This window comes from Melampsora larici-populina (assembly GCF_000204055.1).
Source record: "Melampsora larici-populina 98AG31 unplaced genomic scaffold MELLAscaffold_62, whole genome shotgun sequence".
Lineage (NCBI taxonomy): Eukaryota > Fungi > Basidiomycota > Pucciniomycetes > Pucciniales > Melampsoraceae > Melampsora > Melampsora laricis-populina.
Window position 1 is genome coordinate 251,300 of NW_006768826.1, and position 12,208 is coordinate 263,507.

The window sequence follows — 12,208 nt, forward strand, 5'->3', positions numbered from 1 at the left end:
TTTCACTGAAAAATTTGAGATACTTTATTTACAACTGAAATATCTAACACAAACCTCAAGCTCCACCAAATACAATGTTTTCATGAACCTCCTTGAACCCCAAACTTATCCTTCGTATCCCCTAATCAATTGCATGATTTCATCACTTGTACATTGATTCTGATACAAAAAAAAAGTTTGAGGTTCAAAGAGGTCAATGAATACATTGTATTTGGTGGAGCTTGAGGTTTGTGTAAGATATCTCAGTTGTAAATAATGTATCTCAAATTTTCAAGTGAAAGAAATCTCAAGGGCATATGTGCCATGTGAGTGGATTGAGTGGATCCTAGGTGCAGAAAGATTGGTTCTGTAGAGTCAGTCATGCGGGTGTGTATGTAACATGAAGTTTCCAAGTTTGTGTTCAAATCCAAGAAAATTTTGAAAGTGTCCCAGAAGTTTCTGGTCAAGCTGATCCCCAACCCAAAAAACATGGGTAATGGCCTAAACCCAATCCTGAACCTCTGCAAACCCGGCTTCCAGGAGCCCCCCCAAACCCACACTGGACTGCCTTAAGTTGGGTGTTACATGCATTTGCCCACACCCCTGTACTCTTCAGGGGCCCGAAAGGCCTGACCAAACCCTTGCTCCAATGGTTTGGGGGCCTTGGGTTTAGGGCCCAGCCGGAGTTTCTGGATGTCACTTCTGGTCACTCCTGGGACAAAAAACACAAGTTTTGAATACCCCTATTAAAGTATTACATGTGACATTGTTAGCCCCCGGTCTTTGGCTGACAACATTCAAAGATATCTTGAAGGGTAAAAGAAATCTTTTTTTCATAACCTTTTTTTCAAATTAGAAAGAAACTAACTTAACACAAGTCCCAAATTTGCACAGAGATTTCCTACCTTTGCAAGCTTGGTGCCCTGGAGAGGGACTTGCAAATTATCAGCTGGTTCTGGTGTGCCAGCAGCAACCAGAGAAGACTTGCTTGGATAAATGAAATATACAGCCTGTTATTTTCTGTAGTTGAGACCCTACACAAAATCTCAGGAGAGCAAAGTGTTCAGAATTCCAAAATCAACAACTTTGCTTTTTGAACAAAACTCAAGCAGTCCTTTTGCTCTTGCAAGAGGCTCAAGGAGATTTTTTCAAGGGGAAAGGAAAATCAATGACCAATTAAAACAAGTTTAATCAGTCAGTCTTGAATTGATTTAATTGGCTTGAAATGTGATTGGTCAAGACAATGTTGGAAAAGAGAGACAAATTTCAATTTTACCAAAGCTTTTAAAGAAACAGGTGTTGAACCTGGGCCAGAAGAGGATGCTGTATTGTTGATACTTTCAGTCATAATTGATAATGTCTTGTGAAGTGGTAATATGAACTTTGAGAAGATCTGCAATCAACAAAACAAAGTTTCAACCTGACCTAGATCAGATGTACAAAGATGTGTCTTGAGTTTTTGACAATGGATCAATCTCATTGGGTGTTATTTCAAGGTAGGTAATTCCTGCACATCAAAAACTTCTTCCCAGGAAGGGCATACATTTTTTTTTTTTTTTATTTTATTTCATTGTTTAGAGTGCCTCCTGAGCCGAAGGCTATCAGGCACTTAACTACTTGTGCTCCGCTCCAGTAAAAACCCCAGTGGGGAAAAGGTCACGTGCTGGCTGTTTAAAGTATTACAAGTGTTTTTGTTTAGATACAGATGGTGGCGCTAAAGGAAGGTGTTTGACAAGACAATGTAGGAAGGATGTTATATGGATGGGGTTTGGAGATTTTGAGGGGTTTCCTCTTTGGTGATGGTTGCCCACACCCAACGATTCTTGAACCGCCAGGTCGAGTTGGAGTATTTGGCTATGCATCCAAATGCTTTCGGGTTTTTGGTGATGTCTGATGATTCTGAGAGTTGGAGTTTGTTTATCGCGTTGATTAGCTTCTTTCGTTGTTTCTCGTACCTGTTACATATGAACAAGAAATGGTCAATGGTTTCAACCCCTCCTCCGCATTCGCAGAGGGGGTCGAATCACTGTTGGTGCTTAAATAGATATGAGTTAAGATATATATGATTAGATCTAAGTTGTGTGATTGCCGTGCATTCATGTTTTCGTAGTTCACTGAGAGCCTTAAGGTGTTGTTTTTGAGAAGGTTTATGGCCTAATCTCTTGATTTCGTTATTGGTAAAGTTGTTTTCGTCTGCTTTCGACCACTCCTTGATTGCTGATGTAAAACCTGCAAGAGAGGGCGTGGATGTGAATGTGCTTGGCAATTCTCTTTTTGCCAAGCTGTTAGCGATTTTGTCCACTGTTTTGTTACCTCGTACACCACAGTGTCCTGGGCACCAACGGATTGTAATTCTTGCGTTTGGGAATGATGCTGCTATGTAGTTGATGATCTTGAAGGTCTCCTTCCGGTCGAGTAGTGACGCGATTGATAGAGGGCAGCTACTGAGATCTTTAATTACTGACTGATTGTCCAGAATAATTGTGATTCTTCTAGTATCTTGAGTTGATTCGCGCATGGCGATTGTAAGACCTAATTGGACTCCTTTGTATTCGGCCTGATAGATTCCGTGGAGTCTAGCCTTACCTAGGTGTTGTGCAATAGATTTATTAGTATTTTCGCACCAAGCAGCAGCTGCGGTGTTTTTGGTTGGAATGCGAGAGCCGTCTGTGTAAATGACGAGGTGTTCGTTTGAGGGTTTGAGTTTCTTCGTTCCTAAGATAGCTACCTTTTCGATGTCTTGGATAATCATTGATAATCTGGGAGGTCTGATGAGAATTGCAGTCGGGTTTACTGGTAGTTGTGTTGTGAATTCATCAAATTCTTTTCCTAATTTGTGTTGGAAGAATTGGTGATAGATGTTGCGGTGCGTTCGTGGTTTTGATACCTGGGCCTGTTGGATGATCGGAAAAAGGGGGTGATGGCTTGGTTTTGTAAGTGATTTGGCTATGAAGTTCATAAGCTTAGCTTTTAATCTGGTTTCTGGCCGAAGGAGGTTGATGTCGTGTTGAAGGAATACACAAGGGGTAGTTTGGAGAGCCCCTAATGCTGCTCGAGCGCTGGTGTTGTCAATTGTTGAGAGGTGGTTGATGAGGTACTTTGGGGGATCAAGTGGCATCCATGCCGCTATACCATAATCAGTCGTCGCGTGAACTGTGGCTATTAGCAACGTTCTCATCAGGTGTGGTGGGATGCCCCACTCTGATTTAGCTAGCGATGCAATGAAACCTGACCTTTGTTTTCCTTTTGTGATTACATCCTGTCTGTGTTGTGAGAAATTGAGCTGGCCGTCGAATGTGATACCTAGCCATTTTGTATTTGCCTGTGGTGAGATATTTTTCCGTGCGCCAAAGTTGATGGTTGGGGGAGCTGTGTCTTTGTCGGGTTTTTTTGTGCTGAATATCATCCAGTGACTCTTCTTTGTATCGAAGATTGCACCGTGTTTCTCAGCCCACTTTGTTTGTCTGAATGTTAAGGTGTTCATTTTTGACCTGAGTTGATGTTGGTCGGGTGCTGATGCAAGAAGGATGACGTCGTCAACGAATCCTAAAGCTTCGGCCCAGTCTATTTGGTTAGCAATATCAAGAAGAGACGAGTTGTAAAGAAGATATAAGAGGGGGGACAAGGGTGATCCTTGTGGTAATCCGTGGGATAATTTGAATGGTTCTGATTCAAAGCCGTTGAACAAGAGCCTAGTTGATCGGTCTGAGAGGAAGTCATTGACGATGTTGAGGGTACGAGAGTGTGTTCCTTTTTTCTCGATCGTGTCCAAGAGCCTTGGGTGATGAACTGACGGGAACGCTGACTTAACATCAGCAAACATGGCTCCTACGATGTTACCTTTAGTCCATTCGGTGCGTATGTAGCTGACTAGGTGTACTAGAGCTTCATGGCTTGATCTGTTTGGTTGACCGCCGTAGTGTCCGCGGTTTAGGAGCTGGAGTTTCTCCACCTTTTAACCACTGGCCATATGGTCTGCCATATCCAGTTTTGGATGCCATCCCTACCCGGGGCTTTCAAAGGTGGGCTCTTCATAACGATATCATTGAGCGAGTCCTTGTTCAGCGCGTCACTAAGGCTCGGCATCGTGGATGGTGTTGTTTTTGTTTCTTCAGTTAATGGAAAGTCGAGGGTTGTGGTATCCTGTAAGCACCTGTAGCTACTAGCCTTCTGGACTAGTATTCGAAGAAAAATAAGACTTTATGGTCGGATAAAAGCCGATACTCTCAACAAGAAAATGCCGACGCGTCCGACAAGTCGGGCGCCCAAATTTTACATGTCTTTTTCTTCAAATTCTTCCTCCCGACGTGTCCGACACCACCAAAACTTCACAAATTCACTAAGTCCAACACACAGCACCACTTCACAACTTCACATCTCACAAGAACCCAAGACCACAAGTTCACGGCCTTAACTTAACTAAATCCCACAGTCAGATACTTCACAAAGACTCACAAGAGCAACACTCACGATTCACCTCCTCAACACACAACTTCACCAGTTCACACTCACAAAGAACCATTCACAACTCGTCAATACACCTCAAGATCCTCTCGATCACATTCTTATTGACATGTCCTACATTCCGATCGATAAGGAAGGCAATCCATTCCTTCAAATACCTCCGGATGGGACTATCCTCAAAGATCTCGAAGCCTTGTATGCGTATCTTGATCCTCTCACCGTCGACCATGGATACAAGTTATCGGTTCTAGACTCTTGTTACCCCACCATGGACGCCTACATCGAGTTCAAGTGTTACAAAGGCCCTACTCGCCATGCAAGATCTCCTGGAGACTGCCCATTCTATGCTCGGGCAGATAGAAAGAAACCAAACGACTCCTGGATACTCACAATACCAAACCCACATCATAATCACCCACCATCGACAAAAAAACTCCCTTATCATCGTCCAAAGAAACCTAGAGCCCCGAAATCTACGACACTCGAGCCTATACCAACACTCCATCCACCTGAAAAAACCAAACCTCTCGTTCTTTCCAAACTATACACTAATATCATTAGCCGCATGAAGAGACTTGAAGATGAAACACAAAAATCCCTCCTTGATCTTCTCGAAAAAGAATTGGACATCGCTGAGATGGATCAAGTCATGAACGACCACTTAAACAAAGAAGCCCAAGATATCATAGAACTCGAAGCAAGCCTGAAAGATTTAAAAAAAGGAAATTCCGAAATCAAACTTCAAGCTACGAATCCTACCTTCAAGGAGACTCAAGATACCCTGAACCTCCCAGATGCGACTCATCTCAACCAACACCCATCCAAATCCTCTGTCGTTTCACCAGATCAGGCCCCCACTGATGCAGTGATGCCCTCAAAGGTAGGAACCGTTTCAAAGGTAGGCATCATTGCTTGATCATCTATCGACTTCATGCAAAAATAGCAAGAATAACAAGACTGACTCATATCATGATTATGATCGCATCCAGTCGCATATCAAGTCACCCTCACCAGGCAGCACACATGCTCCCCCAAAAACACCTCATATTGTCCTCAACACCCGTGCTCCTGACCCACCAATGTCAACACCTCCTCCATTTACTTACGAAGAGGAAGATGATGACAAAGGAGAAGATACTTTCAAGACCCCCAACGAACACTTTCCGACCATTCCTTCTATACATGGAAGCCTGCAACATCCACTCTCATCAATTGTCGAGCAACATCGTGGAAAACAACCATCACCAAATGGTCATGTGAACATTCTACCAATCGATGATGTGGTTCAAAATTTTATACCAGTCAATCAACCTCAACAAAATCAGCCAAGCGAAGAAGACAAGCACTTACCTGACACTACCTCCAAGAAGCGCAACAAACGCCGAACAGCAAAAGGACGGCAAAAGAAAGCCAAAGAACCACAAAACACAGCCGAAGAACAACAACACACACACACGCCCACCCCTCTGAAGAACACGGATGCCAATAAAGTCACTACTGACCATTTCCTTCAGGACGAGGACAAAATGAAACAGCAACTCCCGCTTGCCTCGCCTTCACCTTCCAAGAAACGAACCCAACAAGAGCAAGAGTCCATTCAAGCCAATGTACCCCCAGCCAAGAAGAGCAAGAAACGAACAGCTTTACGTGTTGCCACGCGATCCTCAGCTCGAATCAAAGGTATCAATCCTGAAGACCCATCCATGAAAACTTCAGCTAATCAAACCGCTGTCAATGAACCACAAAAAAAAAACATCGAATCAAACCCTCATGAAGAAGCCCCTAGAGGTAACATGAAGATTAAACTTAAACTACAACCCGATGCCCAAAATATTCCACCTGTCAGTCTCACTTCATACGCTGCTAGCTCTCCAATCCAATTGTTTGACGATGCTGAGAGTTCCCTCCTTGACCTTTACCTCCAGCCCGAAACCAAAGCAAATGAAAACAAATCGGCTCTAAACGATTCATCTATACAGGTTAGAACCACTCTACAACACCATAAAAGGAGACATACACTAACTGTACTGTACTTTTTGCACAGTCTTTACCTTACATCGACGAGATTCCCTCCTACTTGTACCCCTACTTAACAGATGTTACCGATGTCCCACCTGATGGACTTTGCGCCTTTTCATCTGTTGCTGTTTCTCTTGGTCGTACACCGGATCAAGCAACCACTATTCGCAGCGAGCTTGAACACGAGGTTATGTCCCAATACAAATGGTACGAGGAACACACCTCAAAATTTTGTCTCAATTACGATATCAAACGTATACTCAAGATACTTCAAAACCCAAACAAAACGGCCGGCCAAGAACTATGGTTACCAATGCCTGGAGCATCAACAATAATCGCGAACACGTACCACCAACCAGTCATTTTTTACACCAAAAATCTCGCTGCAACGATGCACACCGTTCCTTTCTTTTCACCTCCAACCTCTGATATCCGACCCATCATCATCGCACACGTTGCAGGCTATCATTATGTCTCCTTAGAAGTCTCCCTCAACCCTTCACTACCTATACCTCATCCTAATCCGGAATGGTATAGTCTACATGATCAAAGTGCACAAGGTTGGGATGGTATCTATTGCCCAAATGTGGAGGTTTTCAGAAAGTTAGCAAAGGCAAGCAGGCGAGCTAGAAATGAAGAATGGGCTCAAAGTCGTGCAGGTTTACCGGAGCCAGATGCAATATCACTGGTCTCTGAGGAACCACAAGAAGGAAATGAAAGTGACAATCATAGGGACAACGAAAAAGAAAATGATGAAACTGCAAAAAGTTCTCCTCTATCTAGCCCCCGATCTTAAAAGTGTACATGTATGTAATCTCTTGCGAGAATGTATGTCAAATACATTCTTGCCAATATCTCCAATATAGAATTCATATGAACTCCACAAATCTTCATGAATTCGAGTGGCCACGTTAGAGTAAGCTGCCCTGTATTGACCTCTTGTGAAGTTCATCACATCATTGAAATGTTCAATGATGCGATGAATTCCATAGTTGACCTTGAGTTACGAACACTTTCACACTGAAATTCAATGGGAACCCACATTGAGCTACATAATACACTAAAATTTTGTAGGAACCAGAGATAACAAAAGCGGAAAGTGTACAAAGAAAGTTCACAATTGAATGTGAGCTACATTTTGAAACTTCATTTAAGAAGTCACATTTGATTGTTGATAGTTCTGATTCAATTGTGAACTTTGTAGCCATATTGTGAACTGATTATTTATACAGTTTGCATTTAATTGGGAACTTCGTAGAGAGATGGTGAACTGAGTATACAGTTCACATTTGATCTCGAATGTGAACTGAATATACAGTTCACATTTGATCTCGAAATTTGCAGACAAATTGTGAATTGAATATACAGTTCACATTGAATTGTGAACTGGATTAATAGTTCACATTTAATCTTGAAATTTGTAGAGATGTCACATTCAATTGTGACCTTTGTAGAGAGATTGAGCACTTAATATACAGTTCACAAGTTCACATTTTTTTATGAAATTTGAGGAGGAATTGTGAACTAGATATATAGTTCACGATTACTTGTGAAATTTGTAGACCATTCACATTTAATTGTCAACTTTAGAGATTGTGAACTGATTATACAGTTTAAATTTATTTGGGAACTTTGTAATTGTGAACTGACTATACACTTCACATTTACCTGTGTAATGGAAATGTACAGAGATATTGTGAACTGAATATACTGTTTACATTTCATTGTGAACTTTGTAATTGTGAACTGATTATATACTTCACACTCAGTTGCGAAATTTGTAGACAGATTGTGAACTGATGATACAGTTCAAATTCGATTGTGAACTGTATCATCAGATTGTGAACTGAAGAAACTGCTCACATTTAATTGTGAACTTCATGGGTCGGTCAGATTTTATTGTGAACAGAGTATCACGGTTTTATTGTGAACTGTGTATGAACTTCACGATCAAATGTGAAGGTCGTATTGTATTGTGAACTGAAGAAACAAACAGTTCACATTTAATTGTGAACTGTTTGTGTCGGTCAGATTTTATTGTGAACAGAGTATCTCGCATTTATTGTGAACTGCGTATGAACTTCACAATCAACACAATCAAATGTGAAGCTCGTATGAACTTCACCATCAATTGCGAAGTTCATAGCTTTTGTGATTTAGGTTTCCAACTCACATAGCATTTATAGAAGTAACTACTATGAAGACTATGAAGTAAACATATATGAAGCATTCATATACTTATGCGAATGACATCACATTATTATAAAGGGCAGGTCTATGAACTATATCAAAGGTTGACATCCAATTGTGAACCACTGATGATTATAGACTACATTATCATGTAAATGTGATCTTCAATCATTTCATATGATCTTCTTTCATTTCCCTACGTTACATCTCCCATGATACTTTTAAAGGTTTCAATCGACTTATTAAGCTCTCATTTAGTTGAGAACTAGACATCAGGTTCAGATGGATTTATGAACAACACTACATTATTATAAAGCACACCATTCGAAATAAACAAATGCCTCAATTGTGAAACACACCCATAGAAGCATGGTGAGTTATGATCTGCATAAAATTTCCTATTGGATAGCACTGACTGTAAAGTTTACATTTCAAAGTTCAGAAAACTGTGAAATATGACAAACCATTTCGATGTGAACTGGTTTCAAATTTGAACAGCATTTGTGAATTTTATATATTTGAATGTGAACTTGACTCATTTTGTGAAACGAAATGAGTTAGTGACCTCTTCATATCAAGAGGTCAATGGGTGTGAACTGCAAGATGTGAGCCGAATTAGATATGTAGTTTCACAAGTGACCGTGTGAACCAAAGTCAGACTTCACAATATTATACAATCCGAATTGTATAATATTGTGAACTGTCTAATCCAGTTCGCATTTGGATGTGAACTGTATAACCAAGTTCACTTTTGGATGTGAACTGGTTTCAATTTGTGAGCAGTGAGTGAACAGTAAATTGTGAACTGTGTCATTGAAATGTGAACTTGATCCAATACGTGAACTGCAAATGTGAATTGGCAGTTCACGATCACGGAGCACAGCAAATCAAGTTCACATTGGGATGTGAACTGGTTTCAATTTGGTAGCAGTTAGTGAACAGTGAATTGTGATCTGTGTCATTTAAACGTGAACTTGATTCGATACGTGAACTGCAAACGTGAACTTGATACAAAGCAAGCTCACGTGGTGTGAACTTCTTTGGCAGTTCACAATCACGGAGCACAGCAAATCAAGTTCACATTTGGATGTGAACTGGTTTCAAGTTGTGAGCAGTGAGTCAACAGTGAGTTGTGAACTTTGTCATTTAAACGTGAACTTGATTCATTACGTGAACTGCAAATGTGAACTTGATACGAAGCAAGCAATGAGGTGTGAACTTCTTTGGCAGTTCACAATCATGGAGCGTCTAGGCGATAATAGCTTATGTGATCCAACCAAGTGAACAAGCTAATATGAGACTCATATTATCCAGGGGAAATGATCAAGAAATGATCAAGAAGAAAAAAATAGATACAATATATATAACATCCTATTTGATTCTAAATGGCATATCATCAAGATGGTTGGTACAAAAAGTTTGTGGTGATGAAGGAAACCTAAAAATCATTTCGCCAGATTCCTAACTTGATAGCTAAATGCTTCATCTTCAGATGAGCTTGTTCCGCATAACCGGTCAAGACCCTTGCTTGATATTCCTCCGCTTCTCTTTCACTCATACCCTGTTGGTCAATCTTCACCTTTTCAAGACGATGCACCAAAGATTGGGCAATTTGACAAGAGCATCCAAAGCAGGTGATTTCAGCTGACTCTGGTTCGACTCGTTCTCCATCTGCATTATAAGTTTTGGAGGCCGTTGTGTGATGATGCACTTGGGAGTTCCACAACATCTCGACTATACCATCCGAAGCATCCAAGTCGACCGCTAGATTGTAGTCATCCAGAACAAATTGGGCTCCAATACAATTTCCACGTGAAGCCGTCTCTCCTCGCATGTAGAGTTTGCCTGTGGCCCGGTCTATCAATGTGAACAAGCCAAAGGCATATTTTGATGCATCCTTGTCTTTGTGTTTCTTATTGGTGATTCATCAAAGGTGACTACAATATTCGAACCGAATACCTTGGAGTTGGGTGACACGTAAAAGGATTCGTTCGCCCATGATGGGGCATTGGTTCGACTAGCAATTGAAGCATTTGACTCAAATGCATATAAAGAAAGGCCACTGAATCGCTCAGCAAAGAAGGATTCAATTGCAGGGAGATTGCCCTGTCTTTTCAAGTCGGCCTCCATCTTCCACAGATCGTTGGCCGTGGTTGCATTCCAAGTGTAGTGACCTAAGAACAATGTGTAAGTCAGTGAGGAATCATTCAAATGGGTCTTTTTGATTGGCCTAACTCGCCTCCTTTGACCTCTGGATCGTAACCTGGACGGAACCCTGCAGCAAACATACGACCGAATTTGCGACCCAGTCTCCTGGCCCGGTAAGTAGCACCATTTGTTTTAACCTTGCCTCGAGCTTTGGCATGCTGGTAGATAGTACTAATCAAATGATTATAAGCTTCATAAATGTTGTCCCCCATACTGGCCTTCTCCAGAAATCGTACAACCAGTAAGAGCTCAGATGTATTGAAATCTAGACAGACGACTGTTCCATAGGTCAAAGTGAACCTTGGCTTCCCATAGTGTCTTCCCTTCCGAAAAAAAAGGAACTTTGAGTCGAGGGGAAGACCATAGTGGCTAATCAGATTGGCCTTTTGAATGGACCTAGCATTCGGAAGAGGTTTACTTGGCCTTTCAAGGTGCTTTTGAATTGAACGATTAAGACGTGATAATCGGGTGGCTGGTGACTTATACTTCCCCATAACACTACTTCCGTTTCGATGTAATAAGAACTTGAAGATAAGGAATAAAACGTTTGAGTAATACTAGTAAGATAATAGAAGAAGAATGATTTAATGATATATGAGATGAGAGAGGAAATAAGTGAGGATGATGACAAGATGTGAGAGTAATTATCCACAAGTTCCTCCTAAAACAAATCAGGCAATATCAAACTTATACTCCCTTCTAGCTTCTGAATTATGCGTCGCGATGAACCAAGGTCCGAAGCATGCAAGGGAAGTATAAGAATGAGATCACTTGTGAAAGGTTGGAATGGTCGATATTATCTGATCAATGTCACCTTGGAGAGGGAATTGGTTTCGAAGGATGATTGAAAAACGTATGAAATAACGGGATTCTGAGGAAGGAAGAAAAATTCTATTCTGGCGGTCAGAATAGATCAGACTGTGAATTTCCCACGGGCCTTACCTCAATAAGTAGGCATTTCAGCGTGCGTCATTGGCTACTTTGGGCAGGGTGTTTAAAAATGTCAGACTAAATGAATGTCGAGGTCGGACAATGTGGACGGGGTTGCACGTTAAGCCTAATTGAATGTGTATGTACAGCGCACAAGCTATTAACATCGTATCTCTGGTCCACGATACTGTTATAGTCCAGAATTATACAAAGCCACGTTTCAGGAAGGAAGAGAAAGTACATTAGAGAAAAGAAAATGGGTGTTTAGACACCAGACTTGAGTTTCTCCACCTTACAAAAACAAGAGGCATAAACGTATAGAGGCATACGTTTCGCCCCTATGTTTTTTTAAGGTGGAGAAGATACCACGAATCTTAGGATTGATATTGGATTCTGCACTTGAAGAGGAGGTAGTTTG

General features: G+C 41.3%; 2 protein-coding genes across 2 annotated transcripts; one reads left to right on the forward strand and one right to left on the reverse strand.

The window, feature by feature from the left end:
- Positions 1-6,853: 6,853 nt before the first annotated feature.
- MELLADRAFT_68100 (uncharacterized protein) lies at positions 6,854-7,258 on the forward strand (the record flags this gene model as incomplete). The annotated part of the gene is made up of 1 exon (XM_007416580.1): positions 6,854-7,258. The coding sequence occupies one exon, from the start codon at positions 6,854-6,856 to the stop codon at positions 7,256-7,258; it is 405 nt and encodes a 134-aa protein (XP_007416642.1).
- A 2,832-nt stretch (positions 7,259-10,090) lies between these two features.
- Positions 10,091-11,017, reverse strand: MELLADRAFT_112163 (uncharacterized protein; the record flags this gene model as incomplete). The annotated part of the gene is made up of 3 exons (XM_007416627.1): positions 10,091-10,416; positions 10,671-10,826; positions 10,939-11,017. 3 exons carry the CDS (start codon positions 11,015-11,017, stop codon positions 10,091-10,093), a joined length of 561 nt encoding a protein of 186 aa, XP_007416689.1.
- Positions 11,018-12,208: the final 1,191 nt, after the last annotated feature.